A 25,319-nucleotide genomic window follows, 5' to 3' on the forward strand; every position below is an offset into this window, starting at 1 on the left:
TGACATATTTCAGCTCCAAGAATTCCCCGCAGACAATGTCACATGTTATTCAGGGGACAATTTCCAAGCATAAATACAGGCATAAGGCCGCCTGGCTGCTTTTATACTTTTCAATACATAATGCATCCGACATATTTCCAGAGCTCATGATCAACTCTGCTTTTTTAATCAAAGTTAAATACCCCGGAGGCAAAGGCTGATTTAAAAAGATGGCAACAAGAAACGGAGCCAGGTCCTCTCAGATGGGGACTCGTATAACTTTTTATGAAAAGGCTTCCCTCTAGTGAAAAGGAGAATGGAAGCAAGCCTCTGCAAAGTGATTTCAAAAGTGCTGTGGTCGCAGGGCTGAGATCTCTCCTCTGGTAACTGAGGAAACATGCTGGTTTTTTGATTTTTGTATCTATCGGTGCTTGTTGTTTCTGCTGATAACCATCACAGTAATGGATTTACAGGTCCTTGTGATGGTGTCATGCTTGTGAAAGCCCATAATCTAGCTCTATTACAACCATATTAAAGGCTGTGAGGAAATGCATGCCGTGGATTGATTGCTCGTTATTAGAAGTTGTTATCAGTTATCAGACAAACTGAGCGGATCATAAAGGCTTACGCGAAACCATAAACGGCCGGGTTTTGTTTCTGAAGGTGGAAGCCCAAAGCCACTGTGGTATAAGTCAATCATATCGTATTGCTTATTTTCCAATGTCATGCACAGGCTGCGTCAAAGCTGCCAAATAGCGTGCCTGTGCAGTTCTCACCCCACATAGGTTTTGGCAGCTTGAACTCACTGTGAACTGCATGCGATGAGGAAAGGGGAAACGGCTCCTTCCTCGTGCCTCCGATTCGCCTCTGTTTCAAAAGACCCGCTTGGAAAACAGACGCTTTATTTCCCCTGACAGTCTGCAAACTTATCACCCTGTCACTTTTTCTTCTCCTTCTGTTTTAGTCAAAGCTCTCTGATGTATTTGTGTCTGAACTGTAATGGCAGTCATGTGATAAGCGTGGGCGGCTTTGAAACGAGTGCGAGAGGAGAGTAAAGGTGTGCCCCTCCAGGACTCATCGTCCTTTGACTGTCTGCCCTCGTCCACCCCTGGGTTTTCCCATGTGGCTGGACGACAAGACAGATGGACACAACGGATGTATGGACACACGGGGACGCCCTTCCCTCTGCTGTGAACTCAGACTCACACGAGCCATGGTTGATTAATTCCGGACTTTTTGTCTTGTGATGTTAACTGAGGGAAAGCGGACAGTGGCGGATCTAGGATTTTTCTAAATCGGGGGGGACATAAAGGGGCCCCAATATTTACAGAGGGGCCAATTGTATGTCCAACATCCATGCAAACAAATAAAGCCACATATCATTGAATATATTCAATTTTTCCTGGATTTCTGTCTCCGTCTGGCCCCCAATTATTTTGAATGTCCTCAATAATCAACTTGTCTATCTCCTCACCAGTCTAACATTTGACCCAGCGTCTCTTGACCCACCTTTCCCTGTCCGTCTGTCCCTGGATCTCACTCTGACTGTGCCGCGGTGTGTCTGCTTATTTGAGGAAGTTTCACCACGCTCTGGTCATATCAGATTACTTCATGTCAAGGAGCCACTAATCAGGAAACTGGAGCTGCACTTCCTTAATTGACTCACTTTCTCCCTCGTTCTGTTTTCACTCCTAAAATCGAAAGATAAAAATAATTTCCCCCTTCCCTTTACTATTTATAATTAGTGCTAGTGGGGTTTCCGTAATAGCCTGGATGTGAAAACTGCCTGGACCACAGAAATTGTGAAATTAGACAGTGTTGTCTAATTTCACAATTTCAGCTCAAAAGATGGGGATTATGAGAAATTGCTCTGGATCCCTGCAACACTGAATGACAGTTAATACATTAAAACTGATGGACATGCATGTAGTTAACAGTATGTAGGTCAAATCTATAGAGATAACACAGATGGGTCGTTTCCACTTGGGGACAAGGATCTTTCTTTCAATATCCCAATCTTCCTTTTCTTCCGAGCCACAAGCTTAAGCAGTCAAGTGAGTGGATTTATAGACCTGAGGCTTATGGCTTAGTCGTGATTGCTTGAATTGGCTCTGTCTCTATTAGAATAAATGGCTTTTACTCCTCACGAGAGGGAGCAACATGGGGGGAAGATTGAGGAAAAATCAGGAGCGAGAGGCAAACAGAGACATGAATATAATGAGCCTCAAGGAAGTCTGTGTAACAATGACCCCAAAAAGGTCAAAGCTCAAATCTTGCCATTGTGCACCTCATCGATATTTATGGGTTTGCATAACCTAAAAAAAAACGAATGTTATCTCACTTCCATTTCCCCCGAAAAGTACTTGCACTTGTGTCGTCTCTCCTTTTTTTCCCCCCGTGTTCAGCTGTAAAACATTTGAGGAAACTTTATGCTTCCCCATTCAACTCTGAGTGTAACTAGAGGTTCTCCGCTGACTATAAAAAAAAAAAAAGAGAGGGAAAGGAAAAATGGTTGAGGGCAGGATGAGGTCCTCGTCTCTGTGTCTTCATAGCTCGGGCCGAGGGCCAGGCACACTCTCATGCAAAACCTCATCCCTGCAACTCTCCCTGCTTTTTTTTTTCCTCTTTCCTCTTCTGGTAGAACAGTGAAGCGCCATAAAAGTGAATAATGCATCTGAAAAATATGAAATGTGTAGATTTGCACAGTGTACAGAGGTAGATCGCTTCTGCTTCTTTCAACAGAGACACTATTTGATGTAGTTATGTGCTCACACTGATGAGCACATCTGTTGTGGAAAAAGACGAGGGGGGGCGGGGGGGGGATGTTATTTCAAGCATTTGAATATCTTGATTCGTTCTTGATTCATATTTCAAGAGCTGCTTTCAGACATGAGCTGAACTCCTGATGATATCCTGATATTATGAGCAGGGGCTTGATGTGAGGACTCAAATGTAAAAGTCAGTTCTTCCCGCCTGCCCCCTGGTACAAACTCTGGGTAATGTCACAGTGAGGCCATGTGAGAATGCAGTAGGATATTGTCATGGCTCTTTCAATGGTAAGAAAGAAACTTGATAATATATAGGAATGCAAAAATATTGTAAAACTAAAATCTCATTGTTTTCTGTGATATATATTGCAATCACCGTATGAAATATTTAACTATGTCATTAAAATATGAAACTTCAATAAAATGAAATAACAATCTGCAGTGAAATGAGACAAGATTGCCAACTATTTGTTTGGTAGTTTTTTAATTCAAACTCTTTTCCCATACAAAACAGCCATTAGCAGATCTCTCTCTCTCACACACACACACACACACACACACAATGAGGAGCTTGCCATGAGCGTGGTCTCAGAAGTTCTCACTTTTTCTTTGAAGCAAGAAAAAGAAAGCTGCCACTAGAAGTCAGTTGTGAGGTGAACAAAGATGCCAAACAGATTTAAATGAAGGCTGTTAGAGAAGACAACATCACACGAGGGGATGGAGACCTACATGAAGGTTTACGGCTTTGTGACACCCCCCCTCCTTTCCTCCCTCCTAGATAAACAACAGCGACCTGCCCTGTTTGTATACATCCAAACCTTTTAGAGATGCAATCTAGCCGGGGGGAGAAGCTTGTGAAGGCAGGCGCAGGCCAACAGAACGGCTGATTAAGTCTATGCCACATTTCCAAGCATGATCATTCTAAATAAAAGCCTCCCTTGTACTTTGACTGAGGTTTGGACTGTGAGGAGGGCGGTCATGGGACTCCCCAATGTGATGGCAATGCACTAATCTGCCCTGTATGGCCCATTCACATGTGGTCACACCATTGTTTCCACATTCTAAACAGGAACTGCGATTTTACCCGAGGGAATTGTAAATTTCAGGGGTGCAGAAACCCTCCGTTAATTCCTCGTCTGATTTAAAACCAGCCTCGCAGTCCTCGCTTATACTCGTGTTTGCTATTCTGCACACTGTTGGGAGACATTTTCAAAATAAAAGTGATACTTTGGCTTTAACTGTGCAGCTGTTAATGCGGAATTCTGCGGGGACGTGGTGAGGAAACAGGATGCATACTATATACATGTGTGTGTGTGTGTAGTCCAGGCATTACTCATGTTGTGGGGACCTAAATATGTTTACACTGTCAAAGTACAGGGACTTGTCTTACAAAATCCAGTCTTCATTACGTAAATGATTAAGTTTCAAGGTAGAGGAGAGGGAAGACCTGTTTCAAGGTTAGTTTGAGTTTCGGTTAAGGGTTGTCATGTCCTCTAAGAGAGTGTGTGCGGTGTGTGTGTGGTCACATTATGGGGACTTATCTTCCTTATGCCGACAAAAATCTAGTCCCCATAATTCATGTTAGGTTTAGGTTAAGGTTCAAGTCCGAGTTAGGCAAGTATGGTAACGGTTAGAGTAGTAGTTCTCAATGTAAGTCAATGTAATGTCCTCTGAAGTAGTGGAGACACAACTGACTGTATATGTGTGTGTGTGGTCCAGGAATTTCTCATGTTGTGGGGACCTTAACATGTTGAAACAGTCACGTTACGGGGACTTGTCTTCCTTCTGCAGACAAAATCAAGTCTTCACGACGTAAATCATTAACATTTAAGTTAAAGACATGCTTTGGGTTAAGATTGTGTAAGGTTAGGTTGAGGTTAAAGTCAGGGTTAGGCAAGTAGCAACTATGGTGGAAGTTAGAGTATGTCTCAATGTATGTCAATGTAATGTGTGTGTGCGCGTGTGCGTGTGTGTGACTGTACGTGCGTGCGTGCGACTGTGGGAAAAAAAACCGTGGCTTTCCCTCGCCACACCAGTGCCTCCTCCTCCCCCCCCACTCCACTCCACCCTTCCCTGTAATTTATTACCTGGTAAACACGTGGGAACACTGTTCCAGCGCCACAGGATAAACAAGCCGCTCCGCCTGACGCGAAGGTCTCGCGAGAGGCGGCGCTCCCTCTGCGCTCGCCTATTGTGAGAGTTTTACAAGTCTCGCGGGATCTCGGAAGTTTCCCACGCCTGTTGTTGTGGCGTCTGCCCTTTTCGCTCCCTCCCTCCCTCCCTCCATGTGTGTGCGTGCGTGTGTGTGTGTTGCTGCTACCCGCCGCCTCCCCCCCCCCCTCCTCTCTCTCTCTCTCTCTCTCTCTCTCTCTCTCTCGTCTTCCTCACCCACCCCCTTTCTCTCCGTCTCCCTCGTCCCTGCGCCTCCAGTCGGCTTCTTGTTGTCTCGGCGGATTGTCGCGCTGCTCCGGGGGAGAGAGAGAGAGGAGGGATACACACACTCACAACACCGAAAAAAAAAAATTAAAAAAAAAAAAGAAGAGAGAAGAAGAAGGATATCGCGAGTACTGGAGTTTTGGTGGGAGTTTGTGGAAGATGGCGCCTGTTGTGACAGGGTGAGTCTGAGATTCGGGGGGTCCGCGGCTCGGGGGAGGGAGCGGAGTGTGGAGCCCAAGTTATCGCCACGATTTAGCTCCAGTCGTGTCCATGTGCTGTAGCCCGGGCTAACTGGGGGTTAACCCGCTCGTGTGCTCTCCTGGAGCGGCTTCTTTGTGTCTGTGTGTGTGCGTGCGTGCCCGTGTGGGGTTTTCTCTCTGCCCGGTTACTTGCGGGACTGTTGCTGCGGTTGTTCCGTGAGCTAGCCCCGGCTAAGCCATACTTCACCCTCGGTGGTCTGTCTCTCCCTCTCTCTCCTTTTTCCTCTCCACCCCCCTGTCTTAGACAACCGTTAGCTGGGGGGTGGGTGGGGGGGGGGCTACCAGGCTAACCAGTAAGCTACACACTAACCACCGAGGCTCACTATTTAGCATCCGAACCCAGTAGAACCCCCTCACTGGTCCTGCGCCCGTTTGCGAAACGTGCTCGCCACTCGTTAGCCCTCCGACGAACCGGAGTCGCCACTCCAGCGCAGCTAGCTGTCCGATAATGGGCACCGGCTAGCTGCTTTCTCCCAGAAAACACGTTGTGGCTTCTCTGTGGGGTGGGTGGGGGGGAAAGGGGTGCAGTTTAAGCCTTTTGCACAACGTGCTTGTTGTAAATACTACACCGTGGGCTGAGTGGCGTGTACTGGAATACCGGCAGCTCCGCAAGTAACGTAGCCCCACCGCCACTGCACAAACAAGAGAGAGACCTGCAGCTGCACGGTGTGTAAACAGATACGAGACAATCCCATCCTCACTGTCCACGGGTGAAGAGTGCACCTCAGGACGGAATTGTACCAGCATCCTCACTGACACATGATCCGTCTCTTTCGCCTGAGCCATTGATTCAGTCGCTCATTATTCTCCAGCGTAATGATTATGACTTTTAGCTGCTCTGAAGAACTTGAAGTGATCTCTCCCCCGATGGCTCATAAATATCTGATAAGCAGCTGCTTTAAACACCAGGACTTTGTCAAATCAAAAGCTTTATCTCCGGGGTTGTCACATTTTAGTCTGTTTTTAAATGAGGGTCGTTTAAGGGAATTGCCTCTAGATTGTACATTTGTGTCCCAGCAAAGGCTTTGGATGAGAAATAAGTATTTGTTGACTGTCCAGATGGAGAATTCAAAGTCTGGCTCTCTGTTGTTTCGCATGTCTTGTGTAATTCAACCAATTCAGCATTAATAAGGTTTACCCTGCACCCAGTGTTGTGTTCAAATGAGCCTGTTCCCTTCTTCCTGTGCTTTAAACCCTGGTCTGATTTATTTGCCTCCACACGAGCTAGAAACAGACTTATTTTTTTCTGCACTGTCCAGGCAATAATCCCCACAGACAGCTCAGTGGGTGACAGACTTTTTCAGGGCTTGTTGAAGTTGTGTGTGTGTGTGTGTGTGTGTGTGTGTGTGTGTGTGTGTGAAAAGAAGGGGAGGTGGATTTGGGGGCGGTTTACTGTGCATGTTCATTTGGGGCTTTCCAGCAGACCTGAACTGATTTCAGTTGGGGGCGGTGGTGGTGGCGAGGAGGGTGGACAAGGGGGAGGAGGCAGAGGGAGGGAGCAAGAGGGCAGGCGGGTCAGGTCTGGGTGGCTGGCCACCTGTCCAGATGATATCTCCGGATTCGTGTGTTTTGCAATGGGGGGAGCGGGGGGTCAGCGTGCGGGAGGAAGATGGGATGGGTGCGTGTGTGTGAGGCCGAGGGAGGTTTAACAGAAAATTAAAGTGCCATAAGGGGCTTCTTTCTTAGCCATGTTCACAATGACGGTTGGAGGCATGAGCGAGGCTGACCACAGCCCCGTGCCCCCGGGCTTCTGGCTTCTCACAGGGAGGGGCTCCGCAACCGCAGGCTTGTTAATGTTATCATGACTCTCCTCTAACAGCAAAGCAAAAATCACGTCTTAATTATCTATATTGTTTTATCTCCCTACCCATCCCTATTGTCCTGTCTTTGAATTGAAATTTGTAGTTTTTAGTGACTTGACTAATGTTGCATTCAGAGCTTTTGATTTTGTCGTAAGCTGTTGTTGTATTTACACCCTGAACAATTTTGGTTGCCGCTGGAAATCTGTTTATCGGTTTGTCGATTGAAATATCATCCTCACGTGTGTTTGATACAGGAAGTGCAGGGTTGCAGCTGGTAGTTAAAAATGAATCTGACCATTCTCAGTTAACTTTAGCACGTAGATAGTTTTATGCAGTCTGCAACTCTTGTTTCCAGAGAGCCTGAGCTATTCAGCATGGACCATAAAAAAACATGAAAGCTATGATACACAATCCACAAACTACTGTACATCTCAAGTATCAAACACTGACTCCCTGCACACGTGAAAGATGGCTTGGAGGAGTTTGCTCCTTCATGTGGATGTGGTCAATAATAAAACAGACTTAACTAAGGGTTTCATGCAACATGTCAAGTATATGAGGTCATATAAGGGAGTGCTTTTTTTAAGCTTAACAACTTAATTGTTTTTGATTTGATCATTTTTAACAACCTCGCGATCTACTTCAATAATTGATTCATCACTTACCATGTCTGGAACCTGGAGATATTAAATTTAGCATCTTATAAAACAGTAAATGGCAGAAAATATTAAAATTTAAGAGGCTGAAATTCAAACACAATCCAACATTTGCTTTTAAAAGTACAAACGTGAGATTAATCAATTATTAAATTAGCTGCTAATTAATTCTCAGTCCAATATCTAATGGTTTTAGCTCTGGTTCACACCATCTAGTTTCTTTGCACCTGTCTTTGGATGCAATCTGAAAATGTGCACTTTTAAGCCTATCATTTTCCACAGTATTCTAATGTCTCTGTGTGTGTGTGTAGCTTTCTCAGAACTGTAGAGATTTCCATGTTAACACAAATTGGCAAAAACATCCAGGTCAGCGTCCTTCGTGTAGGTGAGGGGCCAAAAAAACGAGCGAAAGGGGGAAAAACGACAGCGATTCTTTCGAAATTTTTCCTCCACGCTGCCAGAGAAACCGATCGCGAAAGCTCAAAGAGCAGCACTGTTCACCTGGAAAGATAAAAGCATGAATCACTTATTTCAACACTGCTCTGCCTTTGCTTTGCCCCTGAGGGACAGGTTTCCATTTAGCTCAGCCCTCTCTATCCCTCTGCCAAAAATTAAAAAAAAAAAAGGAACGATGCAGTCTTTCAGACCAAAAGCCCGGTGTAATGATACTACTGAGCTTTTGTTTTCGAGGGACAAACCTTGTGCTCTTGTATTTGTCAGCATTGAGCGTGTGGTTTGAGCTCTACGGCATTGTTGCTGCCGAACAAGTGTGTGTGTGTGTGTGTGTGTGTGTGTGTCTGTGAGATGAGGAGAGTAAGTGTACGTAGACATAAAAGTAGATCTGGTGTTTGTGTGTGTGTGTGTGCATCTAGTCCCCAGGGTCCTCTCCTCTTCCCTGATTCCCTTTATGAAAGGAGAGGTTCAGAGAGAGCAGCAGATGTCGAAACACTGACCTTTATGGTGGCAAAAGCTTAGGCTGGAGTTAAAAGACACGCGGGATTGCCCCAACCCCCCCCGACCCTCAAAGCAACCGCCCCATGTACACACACACACACACACACACACACACACACTGTCTGTTACCTTAGCTGCGGCACTGATGGATAGGTTAATGATGGAGATGATACAAGCTACCTGATCTCTGTGTGTGTGTGTGTGTGTGTGTGTGTGTCAGTCAGTCAGTCAGTCAGTCAGTCACCTCAGGATCCTTCCAGCCTCCAAAGCCGCCCTATATCCACCCAGAGCTGTGAAAATCTTCAAAGTGTGTGGCGTGCTGGGGGGTTTACAAGGCGAGAGGGGGCGGAGGGGGGGTGGCTGCTGCACAGAAGTCACAGGCAAAGCACCCACAGTGAATGTGCCACCGCCAGACATCTTTAGGGGGATTTACTCCCATTCGTACAGTAGCCTATTGTTTTGGGAGTTCATGCATACCCATTACTTCACATGATTGAAATATCCCCCGAAGCATATAGCTTCATTCAGGGTTCAGATTCAACTTGTTTGGTCGAGCGATGATGGGCCTCTTAAAGCAACACACGCCCTCGTTGACTCGTTGTCTTCGCTCTCTTGTTTCCCTGTTCAGCCTCTTTGTGTCTATGTGTCTCGAGGGAACAACCACAGGAGACACCCACGGGGATAGAAGTGCACATTTTTGCGTAATTTGACTTGGACCGGCGCCAGCTTGGCACTCCTTATTTTTGGTGTTTAGTCTCTCGAGTGTGCACAAAACGGATTTCCCAACAGAGAACGTCCCTGTCCTTTGCTACTTATTCATAGCAGGCGGCTGTTTTTTTATTGATAATGCATTTAAGTGACCTTTTTCATGTAGATGCTAGCATGGAGAAGGGGGGGGGGGTGCATCACCTAATTTCACCCAGCCTGAGGCCTGATAAGGGGGTTAGATGTCTCATACACAAGCCACGACAAGGGGCCATTTATTTACTCGTGCAAGGCTTGAAATGCATTAGTCTGAGGCTGTACTCTTTCAATCTGTGGCTCTTCCCAAAAAAAATTTGCCGCTGTTCGCCTCAGAGAGAATGGGACGGAACATTCTGATGCAAATCTGCAGCCAGTGTGGTTTTAAAAACCGGCCTTGGCGTCATGTTTGATACAGGCCCAAGTCTTCTCGGTGTTGTTGTTGGCGTTGGCCACGCTGCTTAGCTAAGACAGGCAAGCGCAGCAGAGAGACCGAAAGCTAACACGGGGCGAACGCAACAGGCGGTGGAAGTGCGTACCTCTCCGCTGACTCTTGTTTTGGACTGGCTCGTTGTCTTTTCTCTTTTCTCGCATTCCCTCCTACTCTTCCAAGAGAATTTCCTCAACCGCTCCCCCCCCCCCATGTTCCTTTTTACTTTTTTGTTGTGATTACAGCTTCGCCAAGGGAATGGTGGTTTCTACTGTGTCAGCAGTTTCTGCCCCCGCTGTCCCTCCACATTCAGGATGTTTCATTCAGAAAACATGAGCTGATTCCCCCTGTCTGACTCCTGTTTGCTTTCATTCAACTTCTGTGAGCAAACCCTCACCTACTTCCTGAAATCAAGAGGAAGAGAAAATGTTGAACAGGCTTCTACTGACACTAGTGCATTTGTTCCACACTCTTTGTTTTTCTTCGTGGGCAAAAATGATTGTTCATTCTTTTGTCCTCAGGGATGGCAGAGGGGGATCTGTATTTTTGAAGTCGTCTTCTTTAAAAAAAACAAAAACAGACTCATGTCAGGCCTCTGATAAACTGCATTAAACTAGAATATGCTGCTCTGAGCTTTCTGGAGAATCCTCCAGAGAAACACGCGCGTATGAGAAAAGCTGTATTTTCTTATATCTGTTGGCCCAGATAATTGCCTTTGTTATCCTCCGCCGAGGTCGCGAGGGCTCGGAAGCATTGTTCAAGTGTGCCTCGTTCTGTCTGTTCTCCGGCGACCATACTGGGCCGGCTCATCCATTCAGGGGAAGGTTGCAAACATACACAGGATCTCCCGTGTTGGGAAAGCCCCTGACAACACCACCTCCCACGGCTGTAAGCAACTGCCATTACTGTATTAGATAAGGAGGGAGTGGCAGGTAGTAACCAGTCCCTGAAAGAAATGTTGTTGTGGCCTCGGGACCATGATAGCCAGAGATGTGTATCTGAATCCCATCCTCCGTGGGTAGATCTCTGACAGGTTTTTTACAGCACTATTCTACAGACATTGCAAATTTATCTTTGGAGGATTTGGAATAAGACTTTTGGTTTTTGTTGAGACCTTGCCAAATACATATTTTATCCGATTGTGTGATATATATTTGTGTCTTTTCATGCATGTAATTTGGCTTATTTAGGAGCAAAGTTGTATCATCATTGAAGCCTGGCAGATGTGAACTGAGGAGAAAAGGTGGGACAATCAGCAAAGGGTGGGATTGCAATTAACACTAAGCTGTTGAGCACATTGTTTATTCTGTAAAATTAAGGTTTTTATATAGGCAAACATAAATGCTGATATCGATATATCTGGGAAAGGCTCATACCAGCCAATGTGATATACCAACTGATGCTCAAATCACTATCTGCCTGCATCTTCCATGTTTTTAACACTTTATATCAGCTCGGGATTTCTGCAAGACCAGCATCCAGGGACTTCTCTGCTGGCATTTGCCCAGACAAGTGACGGCGGCCCTGGTGACATTAGCAGCCTTCACCCTGCTACCCCCAGCCCCAGAGACAGAGAGGGAGGGAGAGAGCAAGAAGGGCACAACGAGGAGTTATCAAGTGTCAAGGATGATATTCAAGGAAAGGAACATAAATTGAGGTTGGGATTCCAGGAACGACAAAGTGTTATCTCCAAGCGTTTCTTCGCATTGTCTGGTTGTTTAACTAAGGCTCCCGGAGAGTTTCACTGAAGAATCCGCCTGGTGGCATTCCTGTGGCTGTTGACGTCAGGAGGTTCTTGGCCTTTGCTTAGAATCACAATGAAGTAATAGACGTGTGTGTCATTCTGTGGAACAGCTTATTGATTGTGGTCGGGCAAACAATGCCTTTTTTTCCCGTCTCGTGAAGAAAGGGCTGTTCGTGTTGTGGCTGATCATCTTGCACTTGCGGCCGCAGTTTGATGTTCTCTGCCGTTGCCATCATTTTGGACACACTGCCGAAGAATGCACATGAGGTTTCACATGAGCTCATGGAAGGAAACTTAACTTTCCCTTTTAATATCCACTGATTTATCCTAAAAAAGTCACCAGCAAAGTTTCTCTATTTATCACCCGATTAGAATTAGACCTCAGATATTTTAACCTCAACCCGACTCGTCTAAGTGTCTGGTAGAAAAACGAACCCCACTTTGCTTTAATTTACCAGCATGTTTGTTTGCTTTGTTTTTCATGGCACATCAGTGTGTGTGTGTGGTTAAGGTTTAGGAAATTATCTCTTGAGGACAGAGTAGAATTAATTTGGAAAGATGGGCTGTTAGGAAGAGGAACAAGTAGCAGGAACAGCAACTCCCCAACATTGAAACCAGACGACAATCTTGAGTTGGCAAAGTCCCTGCTCAGACTACACACACACACTCAAGCGTGCCGCAGTCTCTACATTTGGTTTGTTGGGGATCATCTCGCAGCTTGTGGGCGAAAGGTCGTGTCTCACACTCTCTGTCGCTCTCTCTGTTTGCCAGGAATTCAATCTTTCTTTCTCTCTCCCTCTCTCTCTCTCTCGATGCAGTGCATTTTGAGGCAAGGGCAGGATGAGACGCTGGTTAGTTTGCCAGAGCTGACAGACGTCCTGTGAGACTTAACGTTTGGACAGTACCATCTCACAAGTAAAGACATGTACTAGATAGAGGCAATCACATGGGGGGTGTCTTTCCATTGCAAATCATCACACTTTTGTGTCACATCCTCATAGATATTAATGAAGTTGGGCATGCGGAACAAGAAACTCACAGAACCTAGATTTAATGTGTCTTGATTTCGCAAATAACGGAAAGATGGGGGGACTGTAACTTTCACTGCTCCTTAATATAGATCACAGAGAAATGGTTCTCAAATCTAAATCTATATATTTTACAGCTTATCTAAACAGTTTAAAAATAATAACAGCATAATGATGAGCAATTATAACCGTTAAAGTTGATCGGTGACTTTTCTTTAGCAAAGATACTAAAATCTAATGTGTATTACTATCTTCTTAAATGTGAGAATTTGTAATTTACCATGAAGATGGTCTGATACAAAACCATAAAAATCTATCCAAGTTTTCTTGAGTCCAAGGTGATGTCGTGTTAAATGTTAAAAAAACTACAAATCTCAACACTTCAGGAGCTGTAACTTGTGATTTTTTGCTATTTTTTGTAATAAACTGATTATCACAATAGTTGCTAATTAGTTTTCTGTCAACTAATTCATTTTCCATAGTTGTTTCAGCTCAAATTTCCAATAATCCCAGCATTATACTCATTTTAATTGCCCCCTTTTTTGCAGCCAATTCATGCTACTTTGCATATCCCAGAAGTTGAACCTTAACCGCCAGCAGCCAAATTGTCGATTTGGTTTTTTTGGGGGGGGGTGCAACACATTAATCTGCAGCTGCAAGATAGAGCATCTGAGTTCAACTTAGCAAGACAATTCTTTTTTTTTTCAAATTTCAGGACGATGACGGTTGACACTTTGGCTTGTGGTCAAAACTGCGTTTCAGCATCGTTGTCTGCACACAGGCTAACACAGCACCGCTAACCACTATCCGCTCCCTCTACACGGCTCTGCACTCGAGCTCGAGCGTCAGTAACGTTGCGGTGGTTGATTCTCGACTCCTCGCAATCCTTCCCCGCGGATTCCCTCTCGCGTTGAGTCATTAGCTCGGCAGAGAGTGAGAAGGAGGTGAAGGGAGCCGGGAGAGGGTGGTTCATGCAGGGTTCAAGGCTCCCTCCTCTCGTCCCCCTCTCCATCTCTATCCTGACAGTTTCCCCCCCCTGAGCACATGACCTGTCTCAACCCCAAACCCCAGCCGTTCTGTGTGTGTGTCTCTCTGGCTACAGTCACACTTGTCACTTCACTGCATTGCTTCTTTTTAAAATCATCAGTGTCTAATTTTGTGAGATCACGTTGCTGCACCACGTTGCACTTGGCCTGAAGATTTCTTTATGTTTCTCCTGTGGCTACAGTAACTTAAAACACCCCACATTACCCTGTACTGTTCTCAAGGCTTTTTTACATTGCATTCAATTCTTCAGCTTTGTCATTTCCACCTCCTTCTGTTTTGAATTGTTCCAAAACTAAATACTCTTGTGGTTGAATTGCGGCTTGATTATATTCTTCCAATCCAATATAAACTCACCATTTCCATTTCAATGTGCTCGGACACGTTTTAACCTTCACAAGTCAGGACACTAAAAACATGTTGAATTTATTCACCAGATTTGTTCAGCGCTGTTGTTTTCTGCACAGCACCAACAATATGTTTAGCATAAATTAAATCCTTGTTTAAAATATGATAATGAAAGAGGTTGGTGTCGTGCCGAAGCTGCAGGTTAGGAAAGACGCATTCAAGTGGAAAATGTCATGCACACATGAATCACACATTGTTTTTTTTAAATCTATACTTGGTGTCTGACGGCTTTTGAGAATGATATTTTGCTGTCTGTCTCTATAACCTGCCTGAGGTGTGATAATGTGCCGCCGCATGGCTCTGAGCAGTTTCCTCTATCATACCTCTGAACAGAGAACAGCAAGCCCACTCATGAATGTTTCCACCAAGCCTGTTTCTCCTTTTACATGTTTTATATATTTTTAAATTCATTTAAGACCCACAGCTCAAGCTCTGTCAGACCTGGAATAAGAGATTTAACGCTGTGTTCAGTAACATGATGCTCTCTGTTGTTGTTGTTTTTTTGGGAATTGAGGCACAGCAGTTGAGAGACGGTCTGTTTGAGCAAAGCCAGATAAATGTGGATTTTTTTGGGGACAGGTTTTGATACTGATATAAGGGAGTAACAAAATAAATCTGATTCGCTACTACACCAGCCGATAAACAGGTTTTTAAACATTTGGCATTGATTCCTTGGATTTTGTTATCAAACCCTTTTGACAAAGAAATGTAATGAGGCTTGATATTTTACATTTTAACCCATTGACTGGCTACAGAAGATGAAAGACATGTCTCAACTTCTTCCCACTATTCAGCAGCAATCTGGGGATGGAGCTGCAGTAGTCAGGTCCCATTAATATACATGCTCAACCAATCATCAGTCATTTTTAGCTGTCAATCATGATGTTTGACCCCAAAATGCAAACATTTGATTACGGTGTGATTTAAAAACTACCTAAAATGACCATCTTTGAGAAAAATATTGTCCATGTCCAATTTACTAACATGGAGGAGGCAGAATTTATGGCCCTACACATTGTAGCGGGCATGTCGTCCATCTTTATATACAGTCTATGCTTTAACCTGAAAAACTTTATGAATAACTAAATATTTAGAAAACACAAATATAATCAAATACATATTTTTTTTTTGTGTGCAAACCTTTACTGCATTGTTTATTCTGTAAAATAAACGTTTTCATATCAGTAAATATAAATGGTGTCACTGAGTATTTAGTGAAAGGCTCATATTGGCTGATAAATCGGTCCGGCTCTACATTGCAGATCCACTGCGGCGGGTCCTGAGGTGTCAGACTGTCTCAATTTAGGACACATGTTATCTGAGGACTGAATGGAGCCAGGTGGCAGGCTGTACAGAGGAAACAGAGTCAGAGCTGCAGGATTCACAAAGGAGACTTCATTAAAGATAGAGCAAGCATCAAGGGAGCGTGTGTGTATGTGTGTGTGCACACATGTGAGTCCACGATGGCTCCACAGCACACATTGGAAATTTCATTACTTGGTGTTCAGGACATATTATATGCACACAAGTAATGGAGTATGTTCTTACTCAGTGTGTTCCAGCCCCTGCGCCAGATTACACCCGTTAATATGTACTGTTGGTGTGCAAGTGCGTGTGCGTCTGGATGTCGAGTTGATTGTGTGCCAAGCCACGATGAGTTTTAAAAAGTCTGTCCAGAGAGGGAGCTCCATATGGAGCATTGATGTTGGAGAGTGCGGTCAAGAGGGAGAGAGATGGAGGGAAAGAAAGGAGGGAGAGAGAGAGAGAGAGAGAGAGAGAGAGAGAGAGAGAGAGAGTGGGCCTTTTTCTTTGGGTTTTCTACCTCTGTCATTAAGCTCTCCCATGTCAAAGACAGATGGAGCTGGTGCCATGGGTGTACAAGTGTTTGTGTGTATGTGTGTGTGTGCAGGCACTTGCAAGTGCAGACTGATGTGATCCACCCAACTCTACACACACACACATAGACACACACTCACTCACTCACACACACCATTGAGCCCTGCCCTTGATTCTGCCCCCAGCGGGGCGTCTCAGGGCAGCTACCAGACCTCTGCCATCTGCAGTCAGTCAGGCTTGAGGGTCGGACAGCTCATCAGCAGTCAGTAAGTCAGTTCTCCCTCTTCCCACTTGTATCCGCTCATCCGACATAAAACTTCTTCTAATAAAAGATCATTTTCTGTCTCTTTGTGATTCTGATCACATCGCCCTCCATTATTTTGTCTCATCTTGCCCTTCTCTCAGTCAGATTTTTAGGCCGGCAGCCAGGCTGGATTAATGTGAGGAAAATCATAGGAGGAAGATTTAGGGGAAGACATTCTTAATACACTCGTACAGGAACTAATTTTTTTGCCGTGGCTTGTCTTCCAGAGAAATTTGAAAGTGATGTCACAGCAGGAGTTGAGCAAGGTCAGGTCCACCGGTAAAACAGTTCCTTGTGCAAAACATGGACCATAATAAACGGCTATAAATCATGAATGCCTTCCGGCCCTTTTCAGATAGAATGCGACAATGGCACCTCTGCGCTCTGAAAGGCGGGTTTTTCATTGCACCGAGCAAAGTGCACACACGAGTGTCCTAAAGACATGAAGCTTCCAGCCAGGTGCGGAATACACGATGGAGAAAAGGCTGTTAGTGGGTGTTTGTCTGAGCTCCTGGAATTACATGAAACAAGAAAATGTGTATCAAGACGTCAAAGCATTGCGATGCGGAAGTGGACGACTGCATCGGTGACAGAACATAATCGATTCATGTTTTTAATCACATATTATATAAGTAATATTTTCTTCTAAATATCCTTTTGATCTTGTGCACGTTGCACTTTGCACCCACATCCTCCCCCGTGTGGACAGCTGTGGATGGTCCATCGCAGCTTCGCTAACAGACAGGATTGTGAGAATATTTGTAATGACTCTGCCCTCACCACTTTTAGCTGGCGGCTGCGATTGTCGGCATGCACGGTGGCACATGCACGGTGGCACATGCCAGGCAGCGTTGCCAAGCACAGATCGAGCCTCCAGCTCTGGCCACGTCTGCCTGTTTTCTCGTTTGCTGCCTCAGAGATTTAATGTGCATTTCTTTCCCCCTATTTACGTCTTTCTCGTTGTCCTCCTCGCCACCACCCCCGCTTTGGAACACTCGTCTGGGGTTGACTCGGGTTACGAGTTTAGTGCCCAAACTTGGCCACCTTCACCGCAACAGTTCTTCTTTTTTTTTTTTACTCAGTGATTTAATATGCGCTTGAGAGATGTGTGCGCAACACCCATGCTGCAGGCCACACACAGCATGGCACATCGCTGCCGAGGAAGCGAGTGTGTCATGAACGAAAAGGCTGATGTTTGTGCTCGGTGTGTGTTATAACTGTATAACAGAGCGTCTTGGGCCTGTGACATCAGTATGCAGGTATTTTTTTCAATAAGCTGCCAGGGCTAATGTAGCCAACGGGCTCAAATTTCCAAATTTCTCTCACTTAGCCTGAAGTCCCCTCCACACAAACACATTCACTTGCTTGGTGAGACATGTTATTTCCACCCATTTTTCTCTGTCTGGTCTTGAAGTGTTTGAAAACACGTCATGCAGAGGTAACTAAGAAGCAGCACATTGTCCCAATCTGAGCCTGTTTTCTGTCTTTCATATCGTGTTGATTTTTTGGCAGAGCTTCACTGAGTGAGTCTTTTTTGGTGCTCCTCAAACTTCTTTTTACAGGCCCTGTAACGGGTTAGCCTGGCAGCAGCAGACTATAATTTGGCTTTACTTATTGTGTCTGGCTTATATCAATAAGCTTGTTGACAGATGTCAGTTTATAGCTATTCAATAGATGACTCTCGGTTTCCTCTTTCTTTCACACTTCAACATGATGCATGAGTCCAACACACGCTAGATTTCCACCAGTCTTTGCATATGAAAGGTGCAACTGCAACTTGTTATAATTTGCATTGTTGATTGCACAGTTCCTTATTACTTCGGTTACAACCATGCTCATATGTTTGTTGTTTTAAAATGCACATTTTTGCTGTTTTACTTCTGGTGCCCACACTACTCCAAAGTTGTTTGTTTGTTTCGAGTCAGCCCACATTTTGATCAGCTCTAAATTTAAAAAATAATAAGGTAGAGAGACTTGCTAACTGCTGCTATTTGCAGTGAACATTACTAAGAGTAGATTTGTTCCTTCTCTGGTTGGTATACAGTAATTTAGCTGTGTTTTTGGAACAGTTATTTAAAGTACAAATATCAGCCCCGTTACAATTGCAAAGCGAAAACATTGATCTGCAATATAAATTGGTTGTTAAATTAATAGTTGTCTCGCCACTCGCTCTCTATTTCTGTTATTATTCAACTGAACAGTGTAAGAGTCAAAGAACAGTCACTACGTCTGTGCACGCAGAGAAAAGGGTTAGTCACATCATCAAATTTGTCAAATTTGTCGTTTGTTGTTACTCACAGTCAAACATTAGGGAACATTTGTATACAAAAACTGTTCTTTCATTGTCCTCTAGACTTTCTGACTCTGTTTATATTGTATTTAATCATGAGTAACTTTGGGGTCGCTGTATTAGTTCTGTGTTCCAGCCGCTGTTGGTGCAGTTGGAAGACAAATGGTATGCTCTCCGTCTCCACTCTCTGAAACAGATGATTAAGAGAGTTAAATGACTTTGCCTCTGAAACGAAGTTGTGCATGAGCACATTGTTTTCAGGGCTCGTACATTTGGAGTCACAGAGATGGCCCGTGGCTGTGGAGGCCAGCGGAGGGAGAGTGGTGTTGATAATAAGGTGTACAGCCGCTCCAAGGAGTTGTGATATCTGCTATCAGCCCTCAGGCCGGGAAACCAGACACCTTTTTATAGGACTAATCCCTCATCCCCTCTCTTTCCACCCACACTGCTGTAAGTGTGTGTAAATGCAAATCCATACACACACAGTCAGTTATGAGTTTTCATATTCACACCGAGTGGTGTGTCACACCGCAAATGACCCACCCAGAGTGACAGATGTGTGAAAAGCAGATTAATTGGGCGCAGACTGTCGCTTACAGCCTTCTTGAGGTTATTACAAAAATATTTTATGTACACTGTAAAAAAATAAAAAGGGGTCTGCTTTTTCTATTTACGAGGAAGAGATGATGAAGATGAGGTGGCCTGCTTTTTGTTTTTTAACACCAAATATATGTCATTTCTTAAAATTAGAGTTAGAATTGACAGAAGGAGCGTCTGCTTAAGAACACAGTGATGAATTAAGTTATCAAAAATAAAGCATGGTGCAGTTGTTTATGATAGTGATGCCACTTTTGCATTACTTTAAACCTTTATATCTTAAATCAGAAAATGTGAAAGACCCATTTTTGTACGCGAGCCTATAATCTGTCTCTGACCACATTTGTGCATTAACACACTGCCTGCCAGTTGACCCCTGGAGGGCAGCCCCCTAACCCTTGACCTTGAGCATACAAATGATGGCATCTGTGTGTTGGGTTTCAGTCTCCTGGGAATCCCCAGCTCTACAAGAGGATAGATGCATGTGTGTGTGTGTGCGCGTCTGTTTGTCCGTCTGCAATCTAGACAACACATGAACGGTGTCACATACTAACATTTACCCTGCATCAAATGTTTGTAAGTGAAAGAAATATATATTTAAGTTGCTCAACTGTTTTTGGGGTTTTACTCGTCAGCTCCGTCTCGTACACAGATTGTCATCTACTTCTCATAAGTATTTCCTGTTTGCTCACATATTTTGTAATCTAATATAGATTGCATTTTGCAAACAGATTTATGGGGTTACTGGCGCCCAGTGTGCATTAGAGGTCCCATATTCTTGAGCAACAGAGAAAAGCTCAGGTAACTGCATTGTCCAATCCAACATTTTACCACTGGGTCAGAGATTTACTGGCCCCTTGTCTGTTTTCATTGGCCCTTTTAGCCCAAAAAATGATATTAACTTTTATTTTTTCTCCATCATTTAGTCATTAAAGGGCCCCTGTATAGAAACATTTGTAATAAAAAGACATTTCAACCATTCCCTTACACTGTAGGACATTAGGTAAATGTTTATATAATTGGAAGAGTACAGTACATTACATTGTAGAGGTGCTATTATCCGGTGTTTTCCATTATTTAGGTTAGGCTAGACTATTTACAATTCTCATAATAACAGTTAGATTCGGGGTGACGTGACACCGAACTTTAATTTACCTTCGACGTGCCACATTAGTGATATATTGGGATCCCATGCCCACTGTATTCTCAAAGGAAAATGACTGTCCTGCCATGAAGAACAGTAATTTTAATACATTTGGCACATTATTACGTTCGTCAGAGGTTTTTGCAGCTTTACTTTGAAAAATGGCAGCAGGACCTATAGTTTTTATGGCAAAGTTGTTATTTTTCAGTGGCTCGAATCATTTCCTGCACAATATCTCTCAATATCCATTGAAAAGAAGTAGTATTTTTTAGTGTTTGGTATTTACTATACTGTCTATGGAACGGTATCGTGGTACAAATATACAGAAGCTCTGCACCTTTCTCAGATTTACCCAGCACCTCCTTTAAAACGTGATAAACCTTGGCTGTGTTTCTCTCTGTTTCTGGTGTATTGTTTGTCGATGGTGACGTGAGCGTGCAGGAGGTTGTGGAAAGGCTCATTAATCCTCCTTTTCAGTTATGCCGGTTACATTTCAATTTTAATAATCCTTCAAAGCAATTCTTTGCGCTTCTCTTCTCCACAGTTATCACTCTCCATAAGGTTAAGATGTGGGCAAGTTTAATGTAGCCCTGCATTGTTAGATAGTGGACACCACCATCACCTGCTCTTCTCCTGCCTCAGTAGTTCCTACCAAGGATCGACATTTAACGTAGTTTATGGAGTGTTGGCCGTATTGATCTGATAATCAATGTGACCATATTTGTGCAAGTTATGGGGGGTTTCTTCCTTCAAAATCCAAACGTGGGTCATCAATTCTACCAGATCTATTTCTTCAACCCCCCATGCCACACAGTCTATTCGTTTTTTAATAAACATAAATCCTGTTATGTTAATTTCTGCGCATAAGCAGCAGCACTGAAATTCATCAAAGAAAATGCGAGTTATCAACATTTAGTCCGGAGGTGAGTCGGCTCCCTCTTTCATCACACGAGAGAAGCTGAGAATGTGGCGTCAAAGCTCCCGTTTGACAATATTTGACCCAAATGCCTAAAGGGAACCTGATGACATTAACGAGTCGGTGAACTTTGCCTGTAGGCGGCGGCCCCTGTAGGAAACACTTCTGATCTACAACCAGTCCCACCAGAGCGATGCTGCCTGCAGCGGAATCTAATGTTAAAGATTAATGCAAACACTCCTCAGATACTGAGCCAACACCATCTTTTCTAGTAAATCGTCTGGTGTAAACAGTAACACCGACGTCATACGTTTATTTATTTTAATGGCACACGCTGCAGTTAAAAGAAAAGTCACTAGATGGAGTATTTTTGTGTTTACAATCTGTTCCTAGTTGGCCGTTGAAATAAGTTATCATTACATTTCAAATATATTATTTAAACTTGTTATATCACACGTTTTGAAAATGTAAACATAAACCAATCATCTGAAGAAATTGTTTAAATCAAATCACATCACGTATTTAGAGAGTTCAACCCAACCATACATGAGTTAGCCCGGCGCGCCGAAGTTTCAGGAAACTTTACTTTGTTTCAGTTCGATGTGTTGGGGATGTATCACTCATATTCCCGAGCAACAGAGCAAAAAAAGCAAATGTGTGTTTGTGCACTTTGCATTAGAACGTGTGTCTTTTCAGTCTGGTACACAGCGCTGAGGACATGTCAGGGTGTCTATTTCTGTGTCCTCGGAGTCTTCGGGTGTTGATGCGTGTTTCTATACCTCGACTGTCAGTCACAGCTGTCAAACGCATCGCTGTATGAACGGCAGGCTGGGTTCGCGATCCCTCAATCAACCTCCCCCCACCACCCCGTCGCGTGTGCATGTGTTGACGTGCCTTACATGTGTTAGTGTGTTAGCAAGTGGAAGTGGGTGGTCGAGGCTCTATTAATAGCAACCGGCACCCTCCCTGTCACCATTCCCAGTCATATGTCATTGTGCGTGTCAAAGAATGATGAGAGAACCCAACCTGTTCCCAATCACGCTCTATCCAGAGGTTTCATTTATTCAATAACCTGTGTATCATCACACTGCAGATGTTCCTGTGCAGCACCTGAGACGTAAGGTGGTGTTGGAGCCCAAAGGTGCCACAACATTAATAAAGAAGGAGATAAAACATCTTTTCTAACATAAATCTGAAGGAAACAAGCTGCTGTGTAATAACCTGAGTATCTACTTTTGTACCTGGTTTTTGAAGAGTCGATTTGTTTTGTCTTCAATCTGTTTAAAAAAACCACCGGTTTGAATTACTCGTATTTAGTTTACGTGTCCAAATTGCTTGATTTAATCCAAACAACCGTCAAAAAATTAATCAGAATTAATACGATTTTAAATGTAAAATGGACAAAAAACTTTTTATCTGAAAAGATGGAAACAAAATATTTGGAGCGTCTTTGATTTGAAAAATGATATTGTAAACACGGTGTCTGTTCAGATAAGTCAGGCACAGTATAAACATTTTATTTTATTTTATTTTATTTTGCATTATCGATCCATTAATTGTCGTTGTCACATTGCTGGCTGGCTCGCATGAGAACCTAACTGCTGGCTAAATTTACCCAGAAGAGATTAGATCAGATTAGAGACGTTCAGCCTAAATATGGTGCGGAAAAGCGACATGTTCATCGATCCCTTCTTGTTCTTGCTGTGCCTCACTGTCACTCAGCTCTGGTCCAGATTTGAGAAATCGCTTCTTTTTTTTTTTACTCTGCAGGAGATGCTCACTATGAGTGTTTGCGGTTGTGTGTGTGTGTGTGTTTCTGTGAAAAAGCCCGAGGGGAGGTTTGGTGTGGAGTTTCACTCTGTCTTCGACTCGGATCTGCTGTTGGTTAGAGGTGTTGGGTTTTAATTAGCTACCACAAAAAAAATGTGATATATCTGTCACCCCTCTGGCTGCTGTTGTGTTCAGCTTTTGAGAAATTAAAGTGTCAGTCTGTGTGTGTACGCTAAAGCACTGAAATGGGGGTTTTCAAGGAATTAAGGATGTAAAAATGTCTCCATTTAAATCTGTTTATATAATGGGAATGATTCGTAATAATTCCAATCATACCTTCGTGCTGGCTCACAGTGTGAAAGGTCACACCTGTACCTATGAAACGCATCTCCTGTATAATAATAATAATCAATACGTCTCAGTCATAACATTTACTGCTCACTTTCTAACAACAACATTACGAGCATTTTATTTTCCCCTCTGACTGTTGTTGTTGGCAGGCTGATGGAGGTTTTATCAGTTTTCCCATGGCTCTCAGGCTACAGTTTTGTTCCAAACCACAGTGAGAACAATTCGCCTGGTGAACGTAATCCGCCATTTGTAAAAGAATAAGCCGACAATCTTGATTTGCAGAGTCGCATCAGAATGGAAATGTAAAGGCTCTAATCCTCTCGCACTGGAGGATGTTTCCGTCGCTGTCTCAGATTGACGTGCGCTGAGGGGAAGCAAACAGGTGACACTTCTCCCTCTCTCACTTTAAAACTTTGAGCTAGTAGTAAACTCACTCTGCAGTTGTGAGTTTTTTTCAAATTTATACACCATGCTAAAGAAATATGCTTCTGCCAGCATTAGCCTGTAAAATGAAATACTGACTTCAGGCTGCTAGTTTAAAATATTTCTGTCTAGTTATATTCAGCCTGCAGAGAAGATTACTGCTCTGCCTTTTTAATGCTTTGAGTACATTGTGAAAAATACAACTTTCAATTTCAAACTACCTGAAAGAGCTGTATTCGAGAATTCAAAGCAAGTGTGTGGATGTGTTGTTGACGTTTCTCTCCTGGCTCACGCACGCTCTACCTAGACACACCCCACCTCACCGCCTCGTGAGCACATGTCTCACACTGACAATCTCCTGCTGCTTTGTACACGCGTGAAAAGGGAAACTCTAGACATTGTCTCCTGCTAAATTTAAGATAATATTCATATGAGAACAAAGCTCCATGAATAATCCTTTACAACAGAAGCATGTTATTTTCTCATTTGAACACCTGGAACCAGCAGATGTTTGATATTTTTGTTTTCAAAATCACTTGATGCAGATTATTGTTTCGTTGATTCACTAATTAATCGACTAATCGTTGCAGCTAAATTAATAGTCAATAATGAACTAAATCAAAAAGCAACAATCTTGAATTTGTCTGACTCGTGTCAGTATGGTACAGCAGCTACATCACACCTGCGTAGACAGACAGTGAAGTCACCCTCACTTCCCAGTGAAAGCACAGTCACTGGGAAGTCAGGATATCCTCTTCCACTGCTCACGTGTAAACAAAACAACTGTTTGTCCCATCTTGAACCAGTCCACTGGCCTTGGCACACTTTTAATTGTTACACACCGTCAGTAGCCGTGCCAGGGTAGTAATCTAACAGCGAGTTGGCTTAGCTGTTTAACAGGCTGAGCCGGTGATTGCCAAAGTTACAATAAGCCTCATTACAGGGTTCATAAAGAGACATTAAAGAATTGAGAGAATTGAGAGAAGTGTGAGAAGTTAGTTTGATAAGTCCGCACAACAGAAGTTTGGATTTGTGCAGGAGTAGGTGGTTCAGTTCTCGCTCTCTGGAGGATTCGGAGAACACTGGAGCACAAAGTTCACAGTATTAATGACATTCATATGTTCTGCAACAAAAATGTGGTCATTTCACTCAGGACCATGAGTTTGGGTTTTTTTAAATGAGAAAAATAAAAGAGAACGATCCCTCTTATGAGGATGATGTAGAATAAATGATGTGTGTCCGCATGCAAGTTGTGTTTATACAAAACAACTGGCTCACCCATTAAAAAGTACTGAACTTTAAAGAGGTAATAAGAAACAATCAATGGAAAACATTGCTTCCATGTTCTCTTTTTATGGGTTTAGCGAAATTCTGTCTGTTCAACAGTTTGGCGTCATGAGATTGAGATACACGAGAAACGTGAAAACAAAAATGCAGC

General features: G+C 43.6%; 1 protein-coding gene across 2 annotated transcripts in view; it reads left to right on the forward strand.

Moving 5' to 3' along the window:
* rbpjb (recombination signal binding protein for immunoglobulin kappa J region b) overlaps positions 1-25,319 on the forward strand; it is a 62,240-nt gene that overhangs the window by 15,130 nt on the left and 21,791 nt on the right. Inside the window, exon 1 of one of the 2 annotated variants that reach the window (XM_035148722.2) lies at positions 5,126-5,362. The exons of the other annotated variant lie outside the window; for it this stretch is intronic. Coding sequence (XP_035004613.1) covers positions 5,343-5,362 — 20 coding nt within the window. The 5' untranslated portion in view covers positions 5,126-5,342. Of the gene's footprint in view, positions 1-5,125; positions 5,363-25,319 lie in introns of those variants that run through there. 2 annotated transcript variants of the gene reach the window in all.

Source organism: Hippoglossus stenolepis, chromosome 23 (assembly GCF_022539355.2).
Source record: "Hippoglossus stenolepis isolate QCI-W04-F060 chromosome 23, HSTE1.2, whole genome shotgun sequence".
Taxonomy (NCBI): Eukaryota; Metazoa; Chordata; class Actinopteri; order Pleuronectiformes; family Pleuronectidae; genus Hippoglossus; species Hippoglossus stenolepis.